Consider the following 24,131-nt stretch of genomic DNA (forward strand, 5'->3'; position numbering starts at 1 on the left):
GACCTATTCCCTGGAAAAGCCACTCGGTGGCAGCTCAGTGCTCTGACCCCCAAGCCACCCAGACCACCACGTTTCACAAACGAGAACCGTGACCCTGATCCGTGTCGTCATCATCGCCGTCATGCGAGCAGTGGAAAGTGGCGGGGGGGGGGGGGGGACTCATCACGGTACCTGCTGTACCAGCAGGTTCAGCACGGCTGGGTTGTTGAGGCTGTCCTGGGGGTAGAAAATCTGTGGGGGGGTAAGGGGGGGGGCAAAGTCTCTTGTCACCAAAAAATGTGCATTGAACTTCTTTCACACCGTGCATAGCCAACCGTGATAATCTGTGGGTTTCTATGGGTCTATGGGTCTCTGTATGTACTGCATGTTGAACTTCTTTTGCACCGTACGTAGCCAACTGTGCTAATCTCTGGGTCTCTGTATGTATTGTATGTTGAACTTCTTCCGCACAGTCCGTAGCGAACCTTGCAAATCGGAGGTGCGAGGGAAGGCCAACAAACTAAACACAAAAAGCAGTTCTCAAGAAATGAGTGTTCAATCTAGAGTATTAAAAGTGCATATAGCTCCAGTGGCTTCCTAATATCAGAAGGAAGAGCATTCCAGACGGCCGCGGAAGCAGCGCATATCTGAAAGCGCCGCACGATGATGCGGTGACCGTATTTTGTTCGAAGGCTGAGCCAAAAAAAAAAAATGAAGAACAGCCGGGAGGGGCGATGGCCATTCCACACAGCACATACAGCACAAGGCCCATTGCCTAAAACATCACCTTTTTAAAATAATTTTTTGTCCTTTGAAGACCAGAGAGCGTTTATTGACGAACGTGTTGAGTTTGTTATCGCTGTGAATTGTGCTTGTGCCCCACTGCCAACGCAGCAGCCGCAGCAGCATCACCAAATAATTTCTTCCATTTCGCTACGCGTCCGTCCCATGCGTATGTCTCTCACGTCATCACACATCTATCCTTTGCCCACTCTCGCCACGTCTCTACTTCACGTCGGTATCTCCTCTGTCACGTTATTGGGAGTTTATGAAGTGAAAGGTGGGGGGGCATCATTGGACCAGTGGTTCCACTGGCAGCAAGCGAGGACGGAGTGAGCCATGCCTCTTTGCGCAGGAAGAGCTTCCAGCGCACGTCCGTGTAGCTGTAGAAGTCTTCGTTGTACCATGGATGCAGCTCCGTGTGGATTCGCTCGTCTTCGGCCAGACTCGGGCCGCCCCCGCGCGGCTCCGCCGGCCTCACTGGGCGGGACAGCGACGATGGTGGGGAATGACGAGAGAGGGACGCGGTGAGAGAGAGACACGGTGAGAGGGACGCGGTGAGAGGGACATGACTAGAGGGACTGAGAGAGGGACAAAATGAGCGTGGAACACAAAGACACGGTGAGAGGGAAGACACGACTAGATTGAGACACGGTGAGAGGGAGATGGTGAGAGAGACATGACTAGAGAGAGACACGGTGATAGGGACACGGCGAGAGGGAGACACGGTGAGAGGGAGATGGTGAGAGAGACACAGCGAGAGAGAGACACGGCGAGAGAGACGCGGTGAGAGAGACGCGGTGAGAGGGACATGACTAGAGACACTGAGAGAGGGACAAAATTAGCGTGGAACACAAAGACACGGTGAGAGGGAAGACACGACTAGATTGAGACATGGTGAGAGGGAGATGGTGAGAGAGAGACACGGTGAGAGGGAGGACACGACTAGATTGAGACACGGTGAGAGGGAGATGGTGAGAGAGACACGGCGAGAGAGAGACGCGGTCAGAGAGACGCGCAAGCTCACCTCCGTCCATGACGTCGAACCGGGGCTCGGCGGGTGGCTTCGGCGCTTCGACGCTGGCGGCTCCGGGCGAGGCGGTGGCTCCCAGGGCGGCCGCCACGCGAACCATCGCCTGGGTGAGCGCTGGCGGAGCACGGACACGGAACGCGATGCCCCTCTACGCGCCGCGGTCTCACGACACCCCCCACCCCACCCCGCCTGCGCCGTGCCGTCTGCCGTGACGGCAAGTCGGAGCGATGTCCCCGCTCGGTGGTGTCCCAGCTCGCGTTTTAAGAGCCACCGAAGCTAGCGGTGCTGTGGTTGGGGGCGAGTCTAAAAATTTTAATAAACACATTTTTATTTTTACCAGCTAAGGCCCATACTTAGCTACATAGCTCTTCACCATTGGAACCTCCTTTGCCAGTAGCAAAATATGATAATTGTTTTTTTACCCTTTTATCTGGCAACAAAACTGACACCTTTTTTTACGAGGAGTCATGTTTGCATTGACCACAATACCTGCGGTCGGAATGCAAACAAAAAACATACATTATCAGAGTTGCGATTTTGTCGCGATCACTGTGCAGCTAAACGAAGCACCCCGAGGCGCCGCGTGCAAGGGTCCTTACTTGCGCTGACCTTGTGCTTCCTCCCCAAGGTGTTCATGTTCGCCTGCGGGGGACGGACAACGCGCGCTCGTTGAGTGTGCGCGGCGGCCCCGCGGGCGTGATGCCGCGATGCCACCCACGCACTCGTGCGCCGTGCCGGCATTCGTAGGTGCTGCTCGTGAACTGCACTTGCCCCAACAGTCTGTTAAGGCTATGGGGTGAAGGGGGATCTTTGTCTTTGTCGTGGCAGTATGACAGCACGCGACGGTAACTCAACCGGGTGCAACGGAGACCACAGAGACGGCCGAAATGAAGCGCGCATTCATCACGTGGAATTGACAACGTCACGCTCGGGTCATTTGTGTGACGATCGATCAATTAAAAGCGAATTTCCTTTAAGGCGACATTTCATTAAACCAAGTCCCCTTGTATGTGCATTGTTATCCACCAAACAACACTTTAATGCCACGCAATTAGAAGAGTAATCAGGTCGACGAACAACAGGTTAACAACGTTTTTAAGTTATTTTTGGAATCCGTGGACGGTCAGGCAAGGCAGGGAATCCCATTCCACAAGATGGGGAGCCACAGCAGCGATGGTTTTAGCTTGAATTACAGAAATCCGATGTAGATTCTTATAATCGTCAACTAATTTGTTGGAAATTGTCAATTTGAAAATAAACAAATCGAAACGATCAACTTTAAATCGATACAAACAATCAACGTATCTATGTGCCCATTCACCTGTTGAGGGCTTAGCCCAACCCCCCCCCCCCCCCTAATCCATTTTCACGTAACTCTCAAGGAAATTTGCGGAATAATCGTCGCAGCTTTCCTCGTACACACTGAGGGAATAAGAGCCAGGGCCACCCAGAGCCAGTTTGGGGCCAAAGGGGCAATTTTCCCCGGGCCTCACACAAACGAGGGCTCCACACTGGGCCCTGTGTTTTTGTCGTCGTAGAACGACTAAACTATTTTTCAACTATTAAACTATGATTTTTATTTTACCAGGTAAGGCCCACTGAGCTATGTAGCTCTTTTTCCGAAGCGACCCAGCCACATTTGATAGTTTAACAAAGTGGCTTGTCATGTGGAAATGTATAGCGGCAGCCAAATGCTCTAAACGCTCGCTGATTCTAAATGTGGAGGGAAAAACGGAGAAAAATCCACACCACCACGGGGAGAAAGACACGCAAACTCCAAATATACAGGCATCGCGACCTCCTGTATACCAGGAAAGGAAGTTAACATCTCACCACCGAGGCGAGAACGTAACAATATGAAGGGAGCCCCACATGGCGTTCTGCCTTGGGACTCCAGGAACCTCTGGCCGGCCTTTATTGAGACCGACAGCGGAACGCACGACAGATCGTGCCATTCGTTATTCGTTCTGTTCAGTGTTTAACACGTCTTAAGTTCGCTTGACATTGACTGGTGTTGCACCGTAGCGTCGCAGCACATGCTACACTCCCGATGGATGGCACACCTAAGTCTATTCATATTCTTAGGTTTTTTCGGTAAAGTCACGTAGGTAAAACATTCTAATTAATAAAGGTAAAATAAAGATAAAAATCACGACGTTTCGGAGGCAACACAAGCTTCCGTCTTCAGGTGGAGCCGTCACAGCACGACTGCTGCATCAAGTGAGAGAAATTCCAAGAAAACAGTCCTTGTATATATATACTGGTTGAGGGTGGGAGGAGCCTGCCGTACGTCACGTGTTTGCCCCAACCTCTCTAATCAAGCTCACGCTGCTGGGTTTGCAACGACCGCCCGTACCTGAGGCGCCGGAGGCGGAGGAGGAGGAGGCGGCGGAGGATTGGACGGCGCGCTGGCGGTGGTGATGCCGGCGGCAGCCGGTGACGGCGGCATGGGCGGAGGGGGCGGCACGTTCTCGGCGGCCTTGGCTGCCGTGGCGGTGGTGGGGGAAGGCGAGTCGTGCCCGGAGGACGTGGCTGGGCTGGTGCTGCCACTGCCGGTGCCCTGCTTTGACCACTGCTTTGTCTTCTCGCTGAGGATCGTCAGGGCCTCCGAGCGTGGGTCCGATCTTTTCACGAACTTGGGTTCGGATCGCACGTTCCTGGAAAGAGACGGAGTGCACGAGCCCGCATGAGCGGCTGCTATGGAGTGCAACTTGTGTATTTCACCGTCTCTGAAAGAAAGGATACTGAAATGTAGCGGTGGACCAGTGAACTCCAGAATAATGGTCTTGGGCTGGCTCCGGAAAACTCGACACGCACGACGTTTTTTGTTTGTGAAATCAGCCGAAGAGGGATGCCGGCATGCGGAGGTGAACATCGGGACGTCGCGCCGAGCGGCACAAAGCGGTTACAAGCCCCCAAAACGCGTTGCCGTGCAACGAAACCGCGAAAAATCTTATCTTAATGGGATTTATATAGTGCGCTTTACAGAGAAATCCCGACGCTATGACGGGTGTGTGAATGCAATGGTGAATAAATTAGATGAGAGGAAGCAGTGGGCGCAAATCTGCGACGCGTGAATCCGGTGAGAGCGAAATCGATGACAGTAAATGATGACGAATGCCCTGTGGGTGGTGAACAGACGGCGGCCAAAACCGCCAAAGCGCCCAGCGGCCCGTGGGGATGTTCCCGCGAGAGATACTCTGCCGTACATCTTCGGGATGATCTCCTCCGGCTTGGGAGGCGGCTTATTGTTGTACATGCGGATGATGTGCTTGATGTTTTTCGTGGGCTCCGGCGCGCTTCTGCTCGACGCCACGACCACTTGAGGCCTCTCGGGGCTGCGGCTTTTATCCCTGCGCCAAGATTTGGAGTCGGGAACGTCTTCCTGCTCGCAGTCTGCACGCGGCACACGCACGACGTTCGCTCGCTCGCCGCACACACGCACGGCCCGCTCGTCGATCCACTGCTGGATGAGGGCCTCTCCACACGGTGGTCAGGCACGAAGCGTAGATGGTGTGAGAGCGTATAAGAACAGTACAACGATGGAATTTGCTGCGCCCCGCAGTAGCCTACGGCAACCTATTCCACTTGGCAGTTCCCCACCCAAGCATCAGTCGTGCTCAACTCTGCTTAGATTCCGAAATCTGATGGCACCGGGGGGAATTCCGGGCGATTGTGTTTGAATAAAAGTGGACGAATTAGAGGTGGCCAAAATCAACGTGCAGTTATCAACTTTCTTTCAACCAGGTTCAGAGACCACGCTCGCTGAATGTCTCTTTCGCAACACGTACCACCAGAGTGACGAAGTACTATCGAACGACCCCCATGACCGACGCGGCATTGGGGAGGCCTTCATTCAGCAGCGGATTGAGTTAACAGAATTCGTTTTTTTTTCTACATCTTGCCTCCTGCACAACGCACAAGCCGTGTGTAGCATGCCGCTTCGGGAGACCACTCGAGGGTTACTCGGCTGCTATGAATGTCCACGTGATAAGCCACGTCGTTGGGCCTGTCAATTGTCGCTCCTGACAAAGAGCTCTGCAGCTCGGAGGGCGTCACGTGCTAAAATAAACGGAGCTTAAACATCGTTTTCAGAGCAATCTCACAAAATGGTGCCACCTGTGTCCGACTTATCCTCTTCTTTATCGTCGCTGTCCTCGCTGGAAGTCGATGATCGCTTCCTGTATTTAGCGGGCGACTTGTTGAGTGGAGGAGGTGGAGGCTTGGCGGTGGACACTTTGTTGCTCTTGCGAGTAGGAGAGGGTGATCGCTTCCGGTATTGAACGGGTGACTTGTTGAGTGGAGGGGGTGGAGGTTTGGCGGTGGACACTTTGTTGCTCTTGCGAGTAGGAGAGGGTGATCGCTTCCGATATTGAGTGGGCGAATTGTCGAGTGGAGGAGGTGGAGGCTTGGCAGTGGACCCCTTTTTGCTCTTGAGGGAAGGAGAGGGTGATCTCTTCCGGTATTGAACGGGTGACTTATCGAGTGGAGGAGGTGGAGGCTTGGTGGTGGACCCCTTTTTGCTCTTGCGGGAAGGAGAGGGTGATCTCTTCCGGTATTGAGTGGGCGAATTGTCGAGTGGAGGAGGTGGAGGTTTAGCAGTGGACCCCTTTTTGCTCTTGCGGGAAGGAGAGGGTGATCTCTTCCGGTATTGAACGGGTGACTTATCGAGTGGAGGAGGTGGAGGTTTGGTGGTGGACCCCTTTTTGCTCTTGCGGGAGGGTGAGGGTGATTTTTTCTGTGGTTGCACGGGCGACTTGTTGAATGGAGGTGCTGGAGCCTTGGCGATGGAAGCTGTAGACAAAGACACACGGCGTCACGCGTTACCCAACTCAAATAGAACTCGGTGGCCTGTCGCCGCATCTGCTGCACTAAAGGTACGCTGCCCACTGCACATCTTTGATTACATGCTTTTACCTTAAATCAACAGGGAAGTGTAATCTCTCTCGCGACCCCACTCCTCCTTTTAGGACCCAACCTCTTTTTACTTTAAACCAGAGGTCGCAAACAGGTTTTGATTCCTTACCCGTACCCGGCCGCACCAGGGTCGCAAACGGGTACCCGTACCCGGCCGGGTACGGGTACCCGGCCGGGTACCCGTACGTGTGCCGGCAGGCCACGCGACGTCATACGTCACGTGGTGTCTTGACGTCACTGCGTGTCACGTACAGGAGTGATCACGTCGCAGGGCGTCGAGTCATTTCGCCTGTGCATCGTCGTAACTCATTGGCTATGATCTCGCCACTGCTGGATGAAGGCCTCCGCGAGCCGTAGCCGTATCTCACGATCTTTCTTTGCGGCAACCCATCTAACGCCTGATCTCATCGCTCAGCTCGGTAAATGTTTCCTCACGTGTATACAGCCAATTACCTATTTCGGTCTTGCTCAGCGCACTGCAGTTTTCAATCAAGTTACCAGATGATCTCTGTCTGCGCGCTCATTCAGACCGGTTGATATTTCAGCCTCGTCATAGTCACGCCGAGGCCTTCGGTGGTGGTGGAGAGCCATCGCCGTCATCATACGCTCGACGAAATGTGCCCTCTTATAGTCTTGTTTTTAACGCCACTTCGCTAACAAGAACCATTGCCCTCACAAACTATGCTCACAGGAATAACGCCGCCTGGCAGGTGCCGTAATGTTGCCGTGACGTGTGTTCCAGGGCCGGGGGGGGGGGGGATGGCAGTCGGGCAGGAGAGAAATGGATCCCGTCAGGTTGTAAAGGAGGTCGATTCGTGTCCCAAGCCAGCGGCAGCAACGGTGGACTTACCACCCCTGGAGAAGCGGTTGATTTTGCTGGCGATGGCCATGGATCCACTCTGCGAGTCGTCGGGCACGTGGCGTCTGGGCGATGGTGGGGACTGCACGGGACACACACACAGCAGAGATGCTGCTGTTATAGTGGGGACTGCACGGGACACACACACACACAGCAGAGATGCTGCTGTTATGGTGGGGACTGCACGGGACACACACACAGCAGAGATGCTGCTGTTATGGTGGGGACTGCACGGGACACACACACAGCAGAGATGCTGCTGTTATGCGACAACAACTAAAATGCAAACAAAAATAAACAACTCTGATAATGATATGGTCCAACACCAATGGAGACTAGGCTCTAAAAAAAGCTGTCTCAGGTGTGGACCAATCAACTTCAAGGACAGTGCATATCATCATTATCAGAGTTGTTTCTTTTCGTTTGCATTTTGACTGCTTGTGTTGTGGTTATTGCAAACATGATGCCTTGTATAAAGGTGTCAGTTTTGTACCAGTTTAAAGGGTAAAAAACCTATTTCAACTATTTACTTTGTTAATTTTACCAGGTAAGGCCGCCCAAGATCGAAGTACCTCATTTTCGGAAGCGACCTGGCCACATATGAGAGCTCAACGAAGTGACCTTATCATAATGTGGAAATTCATAGCAGCCAAATAATATAAATGCAGTCTCGAGATCGAACCCACAACCTCCTGCATACCAGGCGAGGGAGACATCTCACCACCGCGACATTCCCAACTACAACTACAATAGCAGCTACAACAACTACTACTATCGCAACATCGTCCCCTTCGCCGCAAGAGAGATCTCTAGAGAACCCCTCTAGAGGGTATTTTGCCTACTCTTCCATGGTAACCAGACGCCTTGGAAGAGGCAGGAGTACCGACACTTTACCCCACCACACGAGAAAAGCCAGTTGACTCATGGTGCTGCACCCATTAATATTGCTGCGTGAACGGAGGCTGTGTGAATTCAAGAAACTCGCCCCGTAGCTTCTAATGCGCTCAACAATGCAGTTGTAAGCCACGTCCCGTGCGTGCATGGGTGGGTGGTGCGTCCAACCTCATCCGAATCGGAAGCAGCAGCGGGAGGAGCAGGAGGAGGTGGAGCAGGTGCAGGAGCAGGAGGAGGAGCTGTGTAGAGCGGCACTTGCTGCTGACGCAGGCCCGTGCTCCTCAGAGGCTGCGAGGGGCAGCACACGGCAGAGGTCGCAAACGGGTTTTGATTCCTTACCCGTACCCGGCCGCACCAGGGTCGCAAACGGGTACCCGTACCCGGCCGGGTATGGGTACCCGTACGCTACCCCTACCCGAAATGAGTGACAAACGGTTACTCACCGGTGACTCACGGCCTACCCGTACCCGGCCGCACCAGGGTCGCAAACGGGTACCCGTACCCGGCCGGGTACGGGTACCCGTACGCTACCCGTACCCGTACCCTACCCGAAATGAGTGACAAACGGTTACTCACCGGTGACTCACGGCCTACCCGTACCCGGCCGCACCAGGGTCGCAAACGGGTACCCGTACCCGGCCGGGTACGGGTACCCGTACGCTACCCGTACCCGTACCCTACCCGAAATGAGTGACAAACGGTTACTCACCGGTGACTCACGGCCTACCCGTACCCGTACCCGGCCGCACCAGGGTCGCAAACGGGTACCCGTACCCGGCCGGGTACGGGTAGCCGGGTATCGGGCGGGTACGGGTATCGGGTACCCGGTTGCGACCTCTGGCACACGGCCGAGAGAGCATAGGCCCGTCACACCCAGACACTCGACGCTACCAGCGATGGTTCGAGTGTTGAGTTTATTTTATTTGTTACGCGAGTGGTTACGTTTAGCCAGTTACCCGGCGAAGTTACAAGGCAGATCCGTGATGCACGAGTACAGCAGCCAGGCTCCGCGATTCCAGAATTCCCTTCCGCGGTCCATTGGGGAATCTGAGTCTGTTACACTTTTAAAATCGCATCTTAAAACTCACCTGTTTTTACAACAGGCTTTCTCCATAACATAGGCTTCATGCAACGCGCTTTGAGGCCTTATGCAAATTGTGGTATTATAGAAAGGCGAGTTTATTATTATTTCTTATTAGTTTTGGGTAAGTCATCTTATAATAGTCATAATACAGGTAGGAACAACAGGTTCCACACTGCCCACCAGGGATTATTTGTCCGTCTGTCGTGCATATTTGTCTGTCGTGCACGAATGCGTTGTCCAACCAAGTTCCTACCTGCCCACTCCGAGGGAACGTGTTAACAAAGAACCGAATTCAGTTCCTTCAAGAAGCCACTCTGCCCACGGAGTGAAACGTCGGCCGCCGTGCCGATCAACATGCGGGCACAACCTAAAATGGCCGCGGTGGTTAAATGTTCACTACCTCGCCTGGTACATAGGAAGTCGTGAGTTCAATCCCGACCCTGGCGCCTGCTGCTGTATATTTGGAGTTTGCACGTTCTCACCATGGTCGTGTGGATTTTTCTCCGGGTCCTCCGGTTTTTCCCTCCACATTTAGACTCAACAAGCATTTCGAGTATTTGGCTTCTGCTATGCATTTCCACGTGATAAGCCACTTCTCGCTGAGCTATCGTTTGTGGCCAGGGCGTATTCCCAAAAGAAAGAGCTAGCCAGCTCAATGGGCCTTACACCTGATAAAGTTTAAAGTCACGTCAGAGAGCCGTGCAATGCGACCGCGAACACAACACCCGAGTTGTACTCCACACCCTGTTGAAGTTGTTAGAAGATGAAGCTTGGGCTGCCCTCATTGCCGCCTGCTGCTGCTGCTGCTGTTGCTGCTGCTGCTGTTGCTGCTGTTGCAGGGCCGCCGCAGTCATCTGCTGGGCCTGGCACGGGGAACAAACGTGGCCGGAAACGCTGATTAGAACTTCGGTGTCCTAATGATGGTGGAGCTGTTTGAACGCGACCGTGTCTGGGTGTGTGGGCAGTGTTGTGCAGTTCAGAGAGAGTTTGCAGACGAGGGAAATCCATTTCGTACGGTCGCATCGGGCGACCCCCTACCGGTAATCCTTACATGAGTAAGTCAGTAGATCTGGTACCCGTGCCACTATTCTAGCGCAAAGGCTATCACGAAGGAGCTATGGGGCCATCCATAAATGACGTCACGCAATTTTGGACGATTTTTGACCCCCCCCCCCCCTCGTCACATGGCGTCACAAAAAGTGAGACCCCCCCCTAAAATATGACGTCACAAAGCTCTGCCCCCCCCCCAAAACAATATTTCTATTTTGAAAATAAAACATGCTTCAAATCGCTTTAAACTATTGTCATTGTAGTGCGTATTTAATGTGGCGCTGCACTCTGATGTTGTAGGAGTGTTGTTATAACAATTAGTGTTGTTATAACAATTCTATATTTATTTAAAGTTGCACATTTTTATGTGACGTCACATTTATCAAACCCCCCCCCTCGTCACACATCGTCACAAATGTCTGACCCCCCCCCACCCCCAGGTGCGTGACGTCATTTATGAACGGCCCCTTAGTAGCGCAGTGCGCTAACCGCTACACCACCGCTCCCCACACCCCCATTCAGTCAGTCACTCCCCTCTGCCTGACCTTGGCTCCGCCTACTGCTAATAGGCTCCACCCACCCCCCTCTCTCAGCCCCGCCCACCACTCGAGTAGCCCCGCCCTTTGCCGGGTTGTCAGTTGAGTACAAGGTCAGAAAAATGTTGAACCGGAGAGAGAATCACAAATTTCGCACGTGATTCAAAGCACCGGGACAGCCTTGTTGATACCGGGGGACTCTCCCGGCTGAACCAGGATGTTTGCCAGCTAGATACCCGATGACCCATACAGAGCAACGCCGCTGCTGCTGGAGAGTATGTACGGTACGTTGAACTTCTTTCGCAGCGTACGTAGCCAACCGTGCTGATCGAGTCGGGGAGTGTGCCGAGTGACGCTGAGCTCACCAGCATCATGGCTTGCTGGTTGATGAGGGCCTGTTGTGCCATCATGGGGTCCATCACTCCTGGAGACGAGAACAAGACATCGGTGTGGCTCTCACGGAGCGTTATAGGTCGTGGTGTAGAAGGTTGTGGTGTCGAAGGTCGTGATGTAGAAGGTCGTGGTGTAAAAGGTCGTGGTGTCGAAGGTCGTGGTGTAGAAGTTCGTGGTGTAGAAGGTCGTGGTGTAGAAGGTCGTGGTGTCGAAGGTCGTGGTGTCGAAGGTCGTGGTGTCGAAGGTCGTGGTGTCGAAGGTCGTGGTGTAGAAGGTCGTGGTGTAGAAGGTCGTGGTGTCGAAGGTCGTGACGTAGAAGGTCGTGGCATAGAAGGTCGTGGCGTAGAAGGTCGTGGCGTAGAAGGTCGTGGTGTCGAAGGTCGTGGCGTAGAAGGTCGTGGCGTAGAAGGTCGTGGTGTCGAAGGTCGTGGTGTAGAAGGTCGTGGTGTCGAAGGTCGTGGTGTCGAAGGGCAGTGAGACATGCGCTTAATTTTTTAATTGCAGCGTATTTTTGGCTGTTGTTGTCGTTCAAATAATTTGCATCGATTAACGAGCGCGTATTACCCGCTCTGACGTGGGGATCGCAAATCGTGGACGTTGAGCAAAGGAAATTAAACGGAAAAGACGCGGAAAGTGCGCAAAGAAGCGGGGAGAGATGCGGTCCTTGGATGACACTTATTGACAGGAAAAGAGACACAGAGATTGGAGAATAGACACAAATTATAGACATCACATTGACTGATAGGATAAGTAAGTGGTGCTGGGGCAGGGCACGTCATGGCCAGCACGGATGATGGCCGAGAGCCGAGATTAACAACAGGGTGGCATCCGAAGGAGAAGGAGCAACGAAAATGGTCTCTTGTGCAGGAGCCAGAACGCACCTGGCATTGCGTTGACTTGCATGCCCATGGGTGCCATGCCACCCATGCCACCCATGGGAGCCATGGGTTGCATGCCTTGAACCATGTTGGGCATCATTGGCATCATGGGCATCCCCACTGTTCAGAGACAACAGGCATCATCAACACGGGCATCAACACGCAGACACATGCGCCTGCTCCTAATGTTATTCCTTCCTTCCTCTTGAAGCGTTAACTCCGTCAGCACCTTCACCACAATGGGTCGAACCATCCACGCACGATTCGATGAATTGTCGCAATTCAGGGTCTGCAATTAAAAGCTTAAAATCAAGATTAAAATTCAATTTGTGTTCTTTTGTTGTTCCCCGTTGTGATGAATGGTTGTCCTTCCCCCGCACCTCCGATTCGCACGGTTGGCTATGTACGTGGCGAAAGAAATTCAACGTACACACGTATGTGATATTGCCTCGAGTGGCGACAGGGATGCAATGAAGTAAATAAATGCAGCATATATGATAAAAAAAATAACAATAATTTACAGCCCTTCGTCAGGACACCACTGCTAGATGAAGGTCTTCTCATGCTCCGTCAGTCACGTGGGGTCCAGTTGACCATACCTCACCACACCGGTCAATATGGGTTGGTAAAGAGCGACAGGGCTGGACTCCAGAAACGGTTCTGATATTCGTCGCCAATAATTCCAGCCGTGGCTGGGAGTCGAACTCAGGTCGGTGGGTTTATTTTAGCACGGTGCACTTGTAAGGCAACATTTAGATCGGCACGTACATGGTAAAAACTGCATAAAATTTGTGCACATTTACACGATTTGTAATGCCTGTGATTACAAAGACTGTCGTGTTACCCTCGCTGCTTTAAATTTACTCTTTCACCCATCCGTCATCACATCTCTGACTGAAACATTCATCAGCGGTGACATTCTCATAACGGTCCCGGTCGTCACCAGCTACCGACACCGCGGCGGTGATGGGGGGGGGGGGGTGGTCACTCACTCACCAACTCACTCACTCAGTCAAGTGAATCCACGCACACACACAGTGCCATGTGATGGGGGGTGCAACTCACTCGCATACTTGGTCCAACACACACACGTGGTGTGTGGGAAATGGGTGTCGCTCGCTCACTCACCCACTCTCATGACCCCACACACACAGTGGGTGTGTGGGAAGTGTCAGTCACTCACTCACTCACGTGATCCCAAACACACCGTGTGTGTTCTATGGGAAGTGTCACTCACCCACCCACGTGACTCCACACACACACACACAGTGGGTGTGACGGACACGACACTCACTCACCCACTCACTAAGTCACTCAATCAACGTGACCATCCGCACACGGCGAGTGCGACGGGGCGAGTGGGCGGTGTCAGTCACCCACTGCCGTGACCCCACAGGAATGCGTGCGATGGGGCTTCACTCACTGGCGTTGGGCATCTGGTTTTGGTTGACCTGGTTGCCGTTCCACATGCCGCCACCTCCCTTGAGCCGGTTGGACAGGTGGCCCGGGGTCTCCTGCAAGTAACCGCGCGAGCTTCAGTACGGCTCTCCCCCAGCAGGAAAAAGACTTTGATCGATCGATGAGTCGGTAAAGCCATCGTGTAAAGTGACCATCGGTCAATCAGGCAAAGCTCAAAGCACGCGAAGATTAGTGTGCTCCAATGGAACAAGGTTTGATCAGTTATTGGCTAGCAACGATGTTTGTTCCATATCACTCAAACTGAAGTGTTTTTTAATCCACGTCAAGCGCAATGGTAGACATAATGAGATGATATTTGCGCAGCTATTTGTCGCCATGGCTGAGGCTATCATCTCACGATATGATGGGATCCAGTTTGATCACCAGTGGCTGAAACCAGGATTCGAGCCCCGTGTCTCTGCGATACTGGCTCTCTCAGCGCTTTGACGTCCAAGGCACCCGGCCGCCCCACCACCTCCGTATGTTCACGTCGCATCATTAATCGTCTGAAAGAATAACATTGCTGAAGGCCACTTCAAGTGTAATAAACCGTTGCATAAACGTTTGTACAGCAATCTAAATCTACCAGCATCCATCGATCCCTTATCAAGCAAGCTCTGCGCCATTGAAAGCCACGGCAAAGCTTTCAATGGGCGTGCACAAAAAACTACGTTCCAGGCAAAAGGTCTCTCTCCTATCTGTGTCACAGCTTCGTTAGCGAGCTCTGTTTGACGAATGTAGCTGGGGTACTCGGAGTGTGCTGAGCAAACACATCCATTGCACCACATCCACCGCGATGGTGTGTGGGGCCTATCGGCACGTGACCTGACGCTGATAAGGGCCGCCCCACGTGTGAGGATTGCACGGCGACCGCGAAAACGGGAGCGCGTTCATCGCCATCGAGCGCCCGTCGTGCCAACTCGAGTCAGATCAACGGCGACCATTTATGGGAGCCTCGGCGCTGATACAGCATTGGTGCTTGAATCGTCAGCTGTGCACACGTGTTGGCCTCCTCCCCATTCCGATTCCGTTTCTCGATGACGTACGTGTACGTACGTGTACGTACGTGTACGTACACGTACGTCATCGGAACGGAAAACGGAAAAAAAACTTAAACAAAACTTCATCGGCAGCGAGGCTCCCGCGAGGCCACACGGGAGGGCGCGTGGCACAGTTTGGCACGCCAGCTATCGTAGCGCCCGTGCGGCTACTGTTCTCTGCGGTGAGTAACAGTGTCTTTAAAAACAGCGGCGCTGCGCTGCCCTAAATAAAATGAGATTCGGCGGCGAGCGGCACAATCCCCCCTCCATCCTGCAACTTGCAGACGTCTCGGACCGGGGAAAGAGTTACAGATGGCCTTACCCCGTGGCTCATGAGCGGGTCGAAGAGCGTGTCCACATAATGGTTGATTTCGTGCTCGGAATACCCCTCGCCCCGACCGTTGAACGGTGCTGCGATGGTGACAACAACAAAAAACGACACGGGGAGGAGACGTCTTGGTGAAGCCTCCAGTGACGCGAGGCGCGGCAGAGACACGTGGATGTCACTGTGCAATGTCGGCCCTAGAGAGGCACGGCATGCGGTGTATTGACATCACGGGCACCACGCGTATGTGGATGCAGTATCGGCCCTAGAGGGGCTCGGTGAGCACTGACTGACAGTGCTGGATGGCACCACGCTCTGCGTGCAGTGCCGACCCCTACAGGATAGGGTGTGCTGTTGTTCATCCTGAAGAATCTACGTTCTATGTCCTACAGAGTCACCAACACGGGGATCCAGACCCAAGCTGTGGTCTGGTCCGTTGAAGCTAGTTAAGTGTAATTAGCATAGTTAGCCTGGTGGTCACCACCATAGGTTCTTATTCTGTTAACCCGAGTGTTGGTGTTAATAAATGTGTTGCCTCCAAAGAGTACGTCTGCAACTCAGTTGAACTCACTACACAGACACGATTCGTTTTTGGCATTTGAACATCTCAACCCAACTGTTTTATCGCCAGAAAGAGTAACACCTATTCGTATACTTTGATACCGGCAATAAAGGTCCCACGATGCGATTGTTGTGGACCTTGCGCTGCAAATCTCGCGGAAATTCAAATGGTGGAGGGGGCTGTTGAGCAGTCACGGGGTCACCTGGTGGTTGGTATCCCCGCTGGTCGAAGCCACTCATCGCGGGTGGGTAGTTGGAGCGAGGGGGCAGCGAGGGAGCGAACGATCCTGGGGGCGGCGGGATGAACTCCACGTAGCTGCCTCCTCCCGTCGTCATCCTGCCAACGACGCGGCGACGACGACGTCATGGGGATGTCGATGATGTCATGGCATGGCAACGATGTCCCGGATTTTTTTTACTTACCCCATTCTTTACTTCAACCACTGTCATCTTATGCACAAATGTATCATCGTTGCAAAGCGTCTTGCAATAAGGCGTCGTGTAAATCTCCCTGCGACATAAGGTCAGTCGTCATCGTCGTCGTCGTCGTTGTTGTCAACAAGTCCATAATACAGGTTTTTTTGGGTTAGATCGCGTAAATATAAATGTGTCATTAAACCCTCCACCACCCGACACGGCCAATTAGTAAGGTTTGTCGCGTAAACAGAACATGCCAATTTGTTACTAGTACAGCATTAACCGGTGTGTTGGAGAGTGAATCCACAACATTTACCATCTGAGCACAACCTTGTGGATTTGCTCTCCAACACACCGGTTAGTGCTGTACTAGTAACGAATTGGCACGTTCTGTTTACGTGACAAACCTTACAAGTTGGCTGTCGGGTGGCGGCGGGCTTAACGACACATTTATATTAACGCGGTCTAACACCGAAAAAAACTTATGTCATGGATGATAGTGGTCGCGAAAGCCTCCTACGCGTCAAATTGTCAACGAGTGTTACGCGCAACGGTCGGGCACCCACGGGCTGCTGCTGCTGCTGCTCAGCTGGTGGGGGAGCGGAGGGGGAGGAGGCGGAGGCGGCGGAGGCTGCGGGCTGATGTGCGAGCTCCCGGCGCCCGCGAAGGCGCCGCCACCGCCCCCGCCGTGCGGTGTGGGCGATCCGGAGCCCAGTCCGGATCCGCTGGCGGAGTGGAGGAAGAAGGAGGGCGGCTTGCGGAAAGTCTGCGGCAGCTCCACGTCGCCCAGCAGGTCCAGGACGTAGTCGTGGCCCGCGAGCTCGCAGGGGCCCGCGCCCGCGTCGTGCATCGCTATTGTCCAGCCGTGGCAGCCTTCCGAGACGCCCCTGTAGACCCCCGCGACCGTCCAGGAGGAAGGAGGGGGTTGGAGGACATTGATTTCATTTGGCGCACTTCACGTCCAAGGTTATGGGCATTCACAGGTGCAAAAAAAACGACAAAATGATGACCGAATAACGCTCATGATTGGTGAACAAACCTGAGACCGATTGGGGTTGATTTGTCGCCGGAAAGCGCTCGTTCGTTCAATCACTTCTTGCCTGTGGCGGCAATTCTACTTTCGTATTGTTTGCGCTGTTTGTTTTGGTGCCGTTATTAATTTGTTTATTAATCTTTCGATTCTACTTGGTTGTCGTAGGATTTTCACTTGCTTGGTATGTACGTGTGTGTGTGTGCGTTGGGGCTTCTTTGCATTTTATTAATGTACAGCGTTGCGGGACACTGTTGGGCATGAATGACGCTGTTGTATAAAGTGAAATTATTATTATCACACCGCCGACTGACGTCGTGACGTTGACTGCACTTCTACGCCGATTCACCCGGCGAACAACGACAGCAGATGTGTAGGTAAAGGGGCAGCCCTGCAATGGCTCGTTCACGCCACCGCTGGCAGAAGAGCCTCCACTGGAAGGAGCTCTACACAGCCACCCTCTGGAGAACACACTTTGGCCTACTTGTCCACCGCGGTTAAACATCTTGGACTAAAAAATAATTGTACCCACACTTTACCCTACCACATGAGGCCTGCCAGTTGACTGACTGTGGCATTCCCATTCGTACTACTGGGTGATGGAGGAGGGAGGATTTAAGAAACCTGCCGTGCCAGGCGAATGAACCGGTGACCTCTGCATTGCAAGTCCAGTGTGATAACCGTTGTAGCAGCAGCAGAAGCAGCAGCAGCAGCAGCAGCATCCCAACGTTGATCACCAAGAGGAGGCTCTTGGAAGTCCCAATAAAGTTTGGACCTTACCTAATTCTAATCAGTGAATCATGTCAGATGAGCGGTAGTTCAGCAGGAACTACAGAAGTAGCTCTCGTGCAATAAATATTCCATGTTTATAAATTCGACTATACGTTGCATGCAACGCAGGACGTGCGCATTTTATGTCGTCATATCAGAAGTGTCAGACTCGCTTGAACCAATCAACGCTGGTGAATTTCCACACGTTCACAGGCAATGATCCCCGTCTCTCCGTTAGACAAGCGATCCTACCTAATTTGACGCAAAAGACTGTACAATACACACTAAAATCATCGTTTAGTCTCTCGCGACGAAAGCTTGACGGCACGGGGCCTTCTCGATCCACAGACCTCTGGCGGAGGACCTGCTCCCCCAGCTTCTCCCCCGTGGTCCACGAGTCCAGCCCCACGGATGCCACGTTTCCTGAACAAAGACGACAAAGATCAAACAAAAACAAAGATCCCCCCTATAGCCTTAACAGACTGTTGGGGCAAGTGCCGTTAGCGAGCACCTATGAAGGCCGGCACGGCACACGAGGGGGTGGGTGGCCAGCATCACGCTCGTCCGCCTTTGTCTCCCCAGTGGCGATGTTTACACACGGCACCAGGTGCTCATTTGAGGGCTAGTCAACTGAGGGGAGGCCCAGGACCGGTTCAGAAAATCGTCACCGGTGTTGGCCGTGAGCGGGAATTGCATTCGGGTTGCCGGATACGAAGCGCAGCGCACAGAGCGTTGCGCTACCGCTCCCCGCACACACACACACACGCACGCACGCACACACGCACACACGCACACACACACACACACACGCACATTCCAGCGCCAATTTTCAAACCGCGTGCGTGGGCTTCGGCCATCGGTGGCAGGTGGTTTCAGGGCTAACGGGTCGGCTGAAGGGGGCCCCTCCTCAACCCGACGACGCTCTGTCGACCGCGTTGCGTTCGGAACGCAGGGGGAGGAGGAGGTGCGGTGGTGGTTTAGCCGACGCCGCGCCGTGATCCCGGCGACCCGGGTTTAATTCCTGGCCGCGGCTGACACCGGGCAGCAATTGATGTCAAAACCGATTTCCAGCCCCACCTCACCCCTTTCACCAGCCCGCACTGACCAATATAGTGAAGTATGGTTGTTAAACAATCGCCACCGACACGGTGTTGGGTTAGGCCTACGTCCATCGGTGAATTGATTGCGGATGGCTGGAATATATTCTTACGTTACATTCAAGCACAGATTGCACACTTGCAACCTCTCGAAGCCAGATTTCGCCAAGAAAGCGCTGTGAAAGAGTTCCGAATGGATCCTTCGTCTTACGAACCATGGCAATCAAAACAAATACGAATGGGCCGTGCCAATAGAGCCTGGCATTATACCCTCGAGAGAGGAGCTCGAGAGAGAGAGAGCTCCTTCTCGTAGGAGCCTTTCTGCCAACACCGGAGTGAGTGGGCACATAGCAGGGCTGCGTCTTGATCTCACATCTACGATGTAGGAATGAGCCACTGCAAAGCACCGCTGGTGGGCTGCTTGCCGTGTGTACGCTCCGGGTCAGGTTGCTCAGCAGTCGGAAGGTCGCTAAAGTTTAAATCCTGGCTGGGGGTTGTCTCAGCCCATGATCCCCCCCCCCCCCCCCCCCCCCCCCCCCCCACTGGGATTGATCAAATTAGCGCCGCTTTGTGGAGACTTCAATAGTGGTTGTCCTATGGTTAAACTCACCCCTGGCATGGGAATGTGGAATCGTGGATAATGGAGTGATAATGATGGTGGTGGTTGTCCACTATGATAATGATGATCATGAAATGGTGATGATGGTTGTACAGAATAATGATTACGGTGGTGGTTGTCTCGAGTGACGTGGCCGATGAAGAGAACGATAGTTGCCCGGAGCGACGACGAACTTCATGAGTGAATATGTGGTTCATTTGTCAGGACCCAAAATATTTCCAAATTGTCGTGTGGATCAACAATTCTGAATTCTTCACTGGAATGGAGCCCAGTGGGCGAGGAAGTGGGTCTAAATGGTTGATATGAAGCAACTGACGGTGGTGACGACAATGACGCTGGGACTAAAATCGCATCAAGAATGCTCCACGCCCTGAGTATACTACGACGCTAAAGTTAGCTCTGTTTATAGCGCAAGTATTGCCAACCTTTGCACCCAATTATTACCTCTGCCAACAGTGCCCTATCAGATGCTTGTTAATATATAAGCTTGTACTGTACACTATTCATAAACGCACATTCCCGTTTGTAAACTCTAACTTTATAGGCGCGCGCGTGTGTGTGTGTGAACACTGGAAGTGACATAATTTTTTGCTGCAAGTGTATTTTAGTTTTTAGTCTTCAATTATTTCTGTTACACATGTGCTATTGGCATCAGGTCACAGACGTGAAGGATCCATTGCAGAATACAGAGCAGAGCAGAGCAACCGCGTGCATTCTCAGAGAATGGCTCGCGGAAGTGGATATCGAAGAGCTACCTCTTGAGATTCCCTAAAGTGTGACCTCTGATCCACACGGCAACGGTTAGCATGAGATTTAAAGCAGCGTAAAATTTTAGGTTGAAGCTGCCCTATAAATGAAACCAATGAACATTCCAAGCTGCAATGTGACACTGTGTGTGCGACTGTAGTTTAACACCGCCACGGTCACACGCACAGGACACGGATACTGTCAGCTGTATCTTCTTCGGGTACAAACATTACTTTTGGGGTTTATTTAGCTATGATCGTAGACTGAAATGTATTTTTTTTGCCAAATTTCAGCTTTCTAACCATTATCGGACATTGTAAAAATGTCCATCAGTCACTTAGTCATGATTGTCCGTGCATACCATAAGGTAACACTCAAAGCTTTGCACACATGGATTCAAGAATCCAATGCTGTACAGCCATCTCCTGGCCACCTCACAGCTGTTTTGCTTTGGTAGCAAACAAATATCAGTTCGACAAACACCTTCATCTACTGAGTTGGTTTTCGTTAGTCCTGTTGCAACAACTTTTCGACACGTCTTCTGGGGGGTTGTACTGCACGTTGTCCGACGTTTCGCTCCACGTGCTGGCAGCTCCTTTGGAGAATGAATGGAGCAGATCGTATTCACCCCTAGACGAACTAAAGTGGACGGCTTCTGCGGCTGCTGCTACTGATCCCAGCACGTGATGCGAAAACATCGGGCACCGTGCCAAACGACACGTGACACGCACACGGAAAACAACATCGGCAAGCCACATGGTGGCACAGTCCGCGACAGGCTGACAACCTCTGCGTGGGCGTGGGATGGAAGCTGCAACTCGACAATAAGATTCAACAACCTTCTCGCGAAAAAAAGCAAGCTGCCGCACACGCCAGCTTTTGGATAACCATCGAACAAATACGGTCACTGCATCTGTCAAGTTACTCGGCCGTTTTTCTCCCACTTGGTTATGGGCGACACTTGTGTTCGCGAGCCAACACAAGCGCCCGGAGTTTGCGTGATGGTTTCTGCTCCCTCCTCTGATCTCGTTAAGGAGCATAAACCATCAACCATGCGAACTCCACTTCATTGTCGCAGCAGCAGCAGCAGCAGCAGCTTTTGGCTCAACAATCGAACGAAGACGGTCGCCGCGTCACGCGTTTTCAGATGCGCCTCCGCGGCCGTCTGGAACACATCTTCCTTGCGATATTAGGAAGCCACTGGAGCTATGCACTTTTAAATCTAAGTTGAAAACTCCTTTCTTTTTCACCATTTTTTTTGCGTAGTTTGTCGCCCGTCCCCCCGCACCTCCGATAAGCAGGGTCGGCTACGTACGGCGCGCGAAGGAAGTTCAACACGCACGCATACGTGCCTCGTGCCTCCGCAACATCGGAAGCAAAACGGAGAGAGCGAGAGAGCTAGTTTGCGGTTGTTGTTTTGTTTGGTTCCCCCCAACCCCCCACCCCCGCTGCCAGAATCTGTGCCGCCGGCCGTACCGTCAAAGGAGTGGACGCTGACGGTGGTGCGGGCGCAGCGCTGGTTCGCCGTCCACTCGAGGAAGGTGGAGGGGAACTGGCGTGAAGTCTCGGGGTCCCTGACGGCCTCGGACGCCCCCTGGATCAGCTTGCGCTGGCACAGGGACTTGAAGCCGTTCATCGCGTGGTCCGACACGTACCTGTGCGGCGCGCGCGTATAGCGAGGCGTGAGCGGGGGGGGTTGGGTGGGCGACCGTGAATTCGCGAACGCACACCCGGTACCCACGGGGACCACCATCGCCGCTTCCAGGCGGACGTTAAAAAGATCCCGTGGCGTCATTCGACAGGACAACGGTCCGTTCTGTAGGCCAGTGCTGTGCACATCCTCGTGCCGTATAGGGACAGCTGCTGCTGGGGGTCCCCTTGCCTACACTGTAGCAGGGCCATTGGAATGGTTGAAGTACTGAAGCGAGCGCAACTCTAAATATGATCGCGAATGTGAGATTTACCAACTGGTGCTGATAGAGGCGACAGTCGGTCAATAACAATGTCTCTCGTTTGCATTTATTCCCTGATTAATGCGTCTTCTTTCTACCATTCCGAGCGCGCATCTCTCCGCGCTTCTTTGTGCGCTCATCACATTTTATTTCCCCCTAATTTTCTTTGTCAGCGCCCATGTTCATAATCCCGAAGTCATCGTGCAACCTCAACACATTTGTCAACAGCACTGTGACCTTGAAAGAAAATGTATAATAGGCAACGGCTCAAGCAATGGCCCTTCTTCATAGCGCATAACTAGAGAGGTCCGAGAGACTGAGTGAATTTGACACGGTGCTTTACACCATGGGGCATGATGGGTATTTAATTAGTGGCCATTGAGTAACAGACAAATATTCCTCCATCAACTAATTGGTATTCAAAGTAGAATTATAAAATGTCGCTGGCACACTGCATTCTGGGTAGAACTGCTATACGGAAGTCAACACTACCACGATTAGCATAATATGCTTAGCAATGCATTCCTGGGCCCAATTTCCATTTCAATAGGTCATATGCACTGATTGAAAACGTTCCTCTTGAGGTACGATGTTATTGTTGTATTTCACTGAAAGCACTCCCTCGCTATTAATATGCAAATTTGGACCATCTTTCATGGCGCTGTGTCTCGTTGTCGGTATACCTCTGTGAATCTTTAACTCTCCTCATCCGCGAGATCATAAACATGAGGTGCCACAGAAGTCGGGTCGAACATTTGTAAGTGCGCAACAACTGCACGGTACCATTCCTTCGCATTCATTAGCTTCCCAAGTTATAAAATAGAGACATTGCCCGATATGTTATGAAACCGGTAACGTAAAGCAAGTTCAGCCTTAATTTTATGTTCTTATTTAATAGACGCTCATGTACCCAGGAAAGCCTCACCGAGTCTCCCGACTCTTTTCCAGGTTTTCACAGAAGTGGGGTAGTGGGGGGCGATGATTTCTAAATATATTCCAATTGTGGGTCATTTTTAAAAAGTTGGTCATTTTTGACATTGGGAATTTTGGACCACCAGCCCACGGTGGTCTATTGTTGGGAACGACGCCACTGTGATGCGGATGGCACGCATATTTTACGGTTCACGCACCCGGCCTATTAAATCGGGGCGGCCGCTGGAATCGAACCGCGAACTTCTGCGACCAAGCTGTGAACACGACGCCGCAGGGCCCGCGTCGCCGCCCCCAAGTGAAATAAAGAAATAATGAAACACGAGCGACGATTGAGCTCGCCGCGAGTTGATCAACACCCTATCAGCCGAGTCATACAATAAACCAGATTGTTGAAATAACTTTGAACCAACTCATTCCTAACGATAAAAAACTTCCTTGAAGTTGGCTATATAAAAGTGCAAATACAGTATTGTGCAGGTCGAAAATCCTCCACTCTAGTACCCAGTTAGGGTGGCTAAGGTGCTTGCGGTCACGTGCAAGTGCGTCGATTGAGGGCCCCCTTTTGAAGTGCGAGGCCTCACATGGCCGCCAGACGCACTAAAGAAGTTGAGGGGCGGATACGACACCATGGGCCGTAGGTTTCCCACCATGAGAGTTGCCACCTCTAAGATAAAACAACGAAAGGACCAGGTCATATCACGAGGACAAGAATATCTCGCGATATCAGAAGACGGTCCACCGCAATGCATTATCTCTCACAGAGCATCGTCAATTAACT

At 52.5% G+C, this 24,131-nt stretch overlaps 1 protein-coding gene across 1 annotated transcript in view; it reads right to left on the reverse strand.

Annotated features, from left to right (window-relative positions):
- Nucleotides 1-24,131, reverse strand: part of MYO15B (myosin XVB) — a 92,268-nt gene that overhangs the window by 21,542 nt on the left and 46,595 nt on the right. The window contains exons 30-47 of the mRNA XM_061560704.1: nucleotides 21,945-22,123; nucleotides 18,356-18,428; nucleotides 16,771-17,091; nucleotides 15,991-16,124; nucleotides 15,224-15,312; nucleotides 13,827-13,917; nucleotides 12,407-12,523; nucleotides 11,498-11,556; nucleotides 10,290-10,409; nucleotides 8,631-8,750; nucleotides 7,560-7,650; nucleotides 5,912-6,586; nucleotides 5,002-5,188; nucleotides 4,149-4,449; nucleotides 2,392-2,434; nucleotides 1,787-1,906; nucleotides 1,103-1,239; nucleotides 172-231 (exon numbers count right to left, since the gene is read on the reverse strand). Coding sequence (XP_061416688.1) covers nucleotides 172-231; nucleotides 1,103-1,239; nucleotides 1,787-1,906; nucleotides 2,392-2,434; nucleotides 4,149-4,449; nucleotides 5,002-5,188; nucleotides 5,912-6,586; nucleotides 7,560-7,650; nucleotides 8,631-8,750; nucleotides 10,290-10,409; nucleotides 11,498-11,556; nucleotides 12,407-12,523; nucleotides 13,827-13,917; nucleotides 15,224-15,312; nucleotides 15,991-16,124; nucleotides 16,771-17,091; nucleotides 18,356-18,428; nucleotides 21,945-22,123 — 2,917 coding nt within the window. The remainder of the gene's footprint in view (nucleotides 1-171; nucleotides 232-1,102; nucleotides 1,240-1,786; nucleotides 1,907-2,391; nucleotides 2,435-4,148; nucleotides 4,450-5,001; nucleotides 5,189-5,911; nucleotides 6,587-7,559; nucleotides 7,651-8,630; nucleotides 8,751-10,289; nucleotides 10,410-11,497; nucleotides 11,557-12,406; nucleotides 12,524-13,826; nucleotides 13,918-15,223; nucleotides 15,313-15,990; nucleotides 16,125-16,770; nucleotides 17,092-18,355; nucleotides 18,429-21,944; nucleotides 22,124-24,131) is intronic.

This window comes from Lethenteron reissneri, chromosome 3 (genome assembly GCF_015708825.2).
Source record: "Lethenteron reissneri isolate LAM-NWPU_2019-01 chromosome 3, ASM1570882v1, whole genome shotgun sequence".
NCBI lineage: Eukaryota > Metazoa > Chordata > Hyperoartia > Petromyzontiformes > Petromyzontidae > Lethenteron > Lethenteron reissneri.